At 40.2% G+C, this 6814-nt stretch overlaps 1 protein-coding gene across 1 annotated transcript; it reads left to right on the top strand.

Annotated features, from left to right (window-relative positions):
- The first annotated feature begins 380 nt into the window (after positions 1 to 380).
- On the top strand, positions 381 to 4360 carry sox14 (SRY-box transcription factor 14). The gene has a single exon (XM_021604810.2). It carries the CDS (start codon positions 835 to 837, stop codon positions 1540 to 1542), a length of 708 nt encoding a protein of 235 aa, XP_021460485.1. The 5' UTR covers positions 381 to 834; the 3' UTR covers positions 1543 to 4360.
- Positions 4361 to 6814: the final 2454 nt, after the last annotated feature.

Here is a 6814-nt window from a genome sequence, read left to right as displayed (position 1 = left end):
AATAAAGACACCGTGTGTTTTACCAGTGATATGAAATCTATTGAATAAAATGTCTACATTCATATTACTCCTTTCAAGGTTTTAGCTGTAAAAAAAATTAAATAACAACCTACTTAATTTGCAAGCCATCCTGCTGTAGCATAACATGCTCCCTTACTTCATTCGTTCGGATTAACAGGAGTCAGGTTTTATTGCGAAAAGGTTGAAGGTGTATGTTTGTAACGTTTCAACTAAATGGATTCTGGGAGGGAAAGAGTATCCCCCTTTTCCCTCCCCAATCTTTGTTTATGTAGTAATATACATATTTTCGTAAAGGTATTATGCCGGTGTCTGTGTGCTGATTGGGTGCTCAGGTTGGCGAGTGAACGCCCTGTGATTATGTCAGCTGCGTGCAGACCAAACCAGCCCAGCCTTTGAACTTCACCGCTTTTGGCTCTCATTCACGCGCTTCCCCTCATTTCCAAACCAGGTGCTTTGCAGGGCGGGAAATCTCTAAGAAAAAACACAACACTTTATGACTCTTCGACCGCGGAACTTTGCTTTCACCTCGGTGGATTTTCATGCGTGTTGCTGTTTTCCACCTTATAGCCTAGCACGGTTTTTTGAAAAAGAAAGTATACATAGCTGGACTTAGCGAACGATTTCTTAACTCCGGAGAAATTGGACAGTGTGGATTTTTATTGATGCTGTTTTCCGACTTCGTCTCAAGCATTCGAGAACTGGCATGATCTGTGTCTGCCAGCAAGACAGGTGAATATTTTTTTCCCCTCGGTTGCTTTTTAGAACTTTTTCCACTTTACTTTTAATTGGGGATAAAAGGAACACTCTTTAAAAATGTCAAAGCCCGTAGATCATATCAAGAGGCCAATGAATGCGTTCATGGTCTGGTCCCGCGGCCAGAGGAGGAAAATGGCACAAGAGAATCCCAAAATGCATAACTCAGAGATCAGCAAAAGACTTGGCGCGGAGTGGAAGCTGCTCTCTGAATCCGAAAAGCGTCCTTACATCGACGAGGCGAAGAGGCTGCGAGCACAGCACATGAAAGAACACCCAGACTATAAATACAGACCCAGGCGCAAACCCAAGAATCTACTGAAGAAGGACAGGTATGTGTTCCCTTTGCCTTACCTTGGGGACACGGATCACTTGAAAGGACTCTCAGCCTCGGACTCTCTGTTGAGCGCATCAGAGAAAGTCAGGGCATTCATGCCCCCGACCTCGGTACCTTACTCGTTCCTCGACCCGAGCCAGTTCACCTCCAGTGCTATCCAGAAAATGACAGAGATGCCCCACACCATGACCACCAGCAGTTTGGGTTACGGCTCGTTGGGATACCAGAACGGCGCGTTCGGCAGTTTGGGTTGCCCCAGCCAGCACACCCACACCCACCCGTCGCCCACAAACCCGGGGTACGTGGTTCCCTGTAACTGTACCGCCTGGTCGGCGTCGAGTTTACAGCCCCCGGTTGCCTACATACTTTTTCCAGGTATGACCAAGAGTGGGATAGACCCATATTCATCAACACATGCCACTGCTATGTAACGCGCCAGACAGACTGACTGACTTTCTGTTTAAACAAGTAATTTGAGAACAGCAATCAATGCATGTATAGGTTATATGGACAGAACAGTTCGCCCCCCCCAAAAAAAAAGAGAAATGACAAGTATAAAGGCCCGTGGACTTAAGAGCAAAACGGGCGAAAACTTTTCACGAGATCTGAACAAGACGTTGGTTCCTGACCTCATGGAACTGGGACGGAACTATGTACGGCAGGTGCCCTGTGAACTGTAAGAATTATTGTAAATGTTATAACGTTTATTAATGGCTACCGGAAAAGGAGGCCTTTAACTTTATTTATTATGTACATCTTGATGCTATGATAATTTTGTTTGAATTATTATTGATATTATTATGATAACCTTATTTTCCAAATTTGGCTTGCACAAATTTACGATAGCCTTCTTGTTTCCTGTATAATGTGTTGCATTTTGGCACTCTGAATTTCAGCTGGTATGATAGGGTTAAAATTAAAGACCTCTGAGTTAATAAATATACGGGTTATATTGTTTCTATGGACCGAACTGGCACATAACTAGACAGTCTATTTAAAATAACAAATGAAAAATCCTTATAATTTAATAATGTTTCATTTTCAATTTTTCCTGTGGTTCAGTGCTAATAGTCACACGTCATTTTTTTTTTTTTTTTTGAGGAATAACTTCTTATTTGAAGTTATAAGCAGTTAATGTTGTATTTTTTAATGTAAAACCTGTCATGTTATGGTAAGGAAATGTATCTTGAAGGGTGATACCTCGGTTCTTTGTTCATCTGCCGAGCTAAGACTTTTTGAATAAAGGACAATCTGTCTTAGAAAATATTAAATTCCTGTATGGTTATATTGCAGTAGCGTGTCATTGGAAGGTGCAGCACAACTCAGTCTGATTGAGTTAACCCGGCCTTGTTGAGTTAACCCAAAGTGTCAATGTGGTAGGCATCAGAGGACAACAACACTTTTAAGAATAATATTTATCCAAATATTGTGGAATATTAATACTATATTCAATTTGTTATTTGACCAACCTCAATATAATTATATTTTTTTAAATGGTGGTTAAGCCATTTGACCTATATCATTACATTGTATTATCCTACACCCAGGCTGCGAGCCATAGCAAATAAGACAGTAAATGTGCATGTATGAGTCATTTTTTTTTTAAATTATTAATTACAATGGATTTCACTACCGTATACCTACTGCAAATAGAAGATTCGGCAAAAACAAAAAACAGATGAGGAGACAAAGCGTACCTTCAGCATACTCTCCAAATGATCATTATCGCTCTAATCAGCGTCGTTTGATTGAGGTGACGTTTCATGCGCGTAGCAGCTGGCCATCTGGAACGAATGAGGAGATGTGAGATAGTGCTGACAACGCGTGGCGTTTAGGCCTACTCTTTAGGGACCAATAGAAGAATTCAACGATAAACGATTAAACGTAGCCTAGACCTTTAGGCAAACAGAAGGCAAGTCCGCGTTACAGAAACCATAAACTATGGATAGCCTGTTAATTGAAATGTATACGTTTAGTTAAAACCGCTTAGTAAATAATGTATTGTTTAGCAATACAATTGACAATATTTTGCAACAAGAAAACCACTATCAAATAATAACAACAACAAAACAACAATAACAAAGCAAATGATTAGGCCTCTAAATAAAAGCAAGCAGAGGCCAATAGGCGGGCTAGGTTCAAGTTTGAAATATTTTGTGAAATAATCAGTGATTTAATTTTGTCCTTGTGAAATCACCAGCCTTGCAGTAACCAGGCTATAATCAGTCTCTATCGGGTTCTATAGTAGTAACCAGGCTATAATCAGTCTCTATCGGGCTCTATAGCAGTAACCAGGCTATAATCAGTCTCTATCGGGTCCTATAGCAGCAACCAGGCTATAGTCAGTCTCTATCGGGTTCTATAGCAGTAGCATGACAGTATTGGCTCATCCTGTTGTAGGGTAGCTTTAACTCGGACTGACTGGCCTGTCACTTCCAATAGTGTTGCTAATATGTTGCCATCAAAGCTCATATTGCCAAACGCGTTGCTCAACATGTAGGCTATTTCAGTCCGCCTCTAGCCAAAGCTCTAACATTATGGCTGATGTTATTATCGCAGCTATACACAAATTACTAGGTTATATTACCTGTTGAGAATTACAGAGATAGTAGCCTGACATATTATCGTATGCCTTTAGTATGTCAGAATGTGTTTCTTATTGAAATCCTGACCGATGTATTTTTATGTGGCTGTCAAGCTGTCAAACGTTTTTTTTATTCAACTTTCAATGTAATAGCTTCTGCAGTTTTAGGTGCGGTGCCTGCGTTCTAAACAGGTTACAAACATGTTCTCTGCGTTAAAGGTGTTGAGGTACTCTTTAGTGACACTGAAATGAACCGACAGAATAGTCTTTGATGTTCGACTGAGCGGAGAGGAGAGGCCTCCTCCCTTCAGGGATTCCGCTCGTCAGACCTGTTTGACGGACTTGCTAAAGCACATCAAGAGGGTGTTCTTTTTTCATTTAAAAAAAATAAGGAACGCGCATTTAATAGAACAACAGGATAAAATGTTGAACATACGTTATGGGATAATATTATAGGCTACAGATTTAAATGGACTTTTGGATACATACGACTCAAGTCTCAAGAGCACTGATATGTTCCGGATCTGTCACATTCATCACATTAATTCAGGCCTAGCCCTAAAACTGTTTAACACTGTACCCGATGTTTTTAACATTAGGCTAGCTGTTATGGGTAAAGAAGTGTTTTGTTATGTTTTGATTTGACATAAACAAACAAATCTCAATCCTCAGTTGCAACATCGTCGTGTGTGTGTGTGTGTGTGTGTGTGTGTGTTCTCCAAATTCATAGGGCTTTTTCATTCACTCACCCCTGATGTGATTTAATTTAGCTTCATTACACACCTCCATTATTCTCCATTAGTCCATATGAAATTCAAAGAAAGATTAGAGAATATGATCACTTTTTGATGCCAAAACACATCGTGTCATCAGCTTTACATGTTGTAGCTAAACATGTAACAACTTGCTATGACAAAACAAAACAGAGCTCCTTCACCTGCTGCAATTACCGTTGAAAACGTCTGATAGAATATAAACTTGCGGCGGAAGCAAAGATTTTGCATTTTGTTTCTAATTGAAAAATGTGTCTGACATTTAGCAATTGTTGGAATTTGGACTCAAAAGGAAACAAGCTTTCAAAACAATTGGGCTGAGACTCCAAGCAAACCGAGGATAGGAATTCTACTCCTCCTGCCTATTGTCGCAGGGATAGGAAATAGGATTCTACTCCTGCCTATTGTCGCAGGGATAGGAAATAGGATTCTACTCCTGCCTATTGTCGCAGGGCTAGGGAATAGGATTCTACTCCGGCCTATTGTCGCAGGACTAGGGAATAGGCTTTGCACACCGAGGTGTAATAACATTACTGCATTAATTAACATTTTCATTTCACATCCAGATTGTTTACTTATCTGCCAGGAACATATGCTGGGAGAAGTTAAGATTCACGATTCTGCACTATTGCCCAAGGTGCAATTCAATATAGGGGGGGGGGGGGGGGGGGGGGCAGCCTCAGATTTTTATGACAGTCTTAGCTCTTATCAGGCGCTGTAAATGAGGGTGATACTTCATTGAACCGAATATGAAGTTTAACATCAAGCCCCCCTTAAGCATGCATATTCAACTTTGAAATTGGACAATTATAATTACTTTCAGGAGCACTTAAATAAAAGAGGGCTATGATGTGTATTTTTTTCTGCATTATGATGTATTTGGTCTGGTAATAATTATATAACTCGAGTGAATCACAGGTACTTAATTCGCCTGTGATATTTAGGTTTACCTTAATTGTTTGACTTGGAAAAAAAGGAACAATTACGTTGCGCTGATAATTTAAAGGTAATTTCCTATTGAGCCAACATCTGCAGCGTTTACCGTGAATACATCATCCGCTAACACGGGAACATTGCCTTTAAATTTCAATCAGGCTGTAACAATGCATTTCCGCGATACGGATTGAATAGAGCTCTTAATTTAGGCAAATATCTTCTTCACATTTAGACATTACCTGTTTGTATACTTTTTATTTTTTTGTATTGTAAAAAAATTAAGCATGGCTCTAAGTCAGTTAATAATAAACTGAAACGTATTTAGTAAAAGTGGAAAGATGCAGCGCGTGCGCAATTAGAAGTTAATTCATGACCTCTTCATGGCAATTAATCAAACTGTGATCATCGCGCGCTGCTTTACCCAGGCTGTTGAAATGTCCCTGTCTGTTTCCGCACACAGAGCCTTATTCACCGCCTCAAAACAACTCAAATAGAGGGGAAATTATGATTTGAAATTATAGAGGCCCTAAATCTCTTTTAAACTCATCCTCTAGACGTTTTTATTCGAGCACAACAGAGAGCTCTGGTGCTTACAGAGATGAATTAAATCTGCCTTATCTCTCCGAGACTCATTTCAGCGCTAGATCAGAGAAAAAGAGGATAATTGTTCTTTATTTTATTTTATTAAATCCGGCAGCCAAGCGCTTTCAGGTCATTTATATGCTTCATTTAGTGATAAAAGTCGACGAGGAGGGACACAAGGCGGCTTTCTTTCCTCAAACACTTAAGAACGAAAATATAAAACACAGGAAACAGAAGTCGTGGGACATGACACTTTTAATTGAATGCCATGGGTCATTTGTTTTACTGACTTTTAATGTTACCCTGACATCATCGGGCTCTGGAGTATCTCACTCTGTATCTTGCTAGGCTCATTTTCCATCTCATTGAGACAGAAATCAGAGCAGTTCATTGGAACGTCACTCTAAGTGTTAACCAATACCAGGCTATTAGCATAGCTACAGCTCCCGCGATTACACCGGATTATATTGGGAAGATGATGATGATGAGGAAGGTGTGAGACGATGATGATTCCTTCCATATTGACAAATATTCGTTTTCCTCGTCAGGAATTCATCACATTATTTTATTATTATTTCTTGTGTTGGAGGGAAATGTTGGGGAATGGCTAGGGAAATAGGCTAGAATATTAACTATCTATACCTATTGTGTCTGAAACACCAAAAAGCCTCATTGCACCCCCCCCCCCCCCCCCCCCCCCCCCCCCCCCATATCATCATTGCTAAACCCCCGTTTATCATCATTGCTAAACCCCCCGTATATCTCAAATTGGATCTGGGTTAGAAGAAAAGTAAACCGCAGTTCAGTTGTTTGAAGACCCGCGCTTTG

The sequence above is a fragment of the Oncorhynchus mykiss genome, chromosome 5 (genome assembly GCF_013265735.2).
Source record: "Oncorhynchus mykiss isolate Arlee chromosome 5, USDA_OmykA_1.1, whole genome shotgun sequence".
Classification (NCBI taxonomy): domain Eukaryota; kingdom Metazoa; phylum Chordata; class Actinopteri; order Salmoniformes; family Salmonidae; genus Oncorhynchus; species Oncorhynchus mykiss.
Note: the sequence above shows the minus strand (reverse complement) of the source record. Positions and strands in the feature narration are given on the sequence as shown.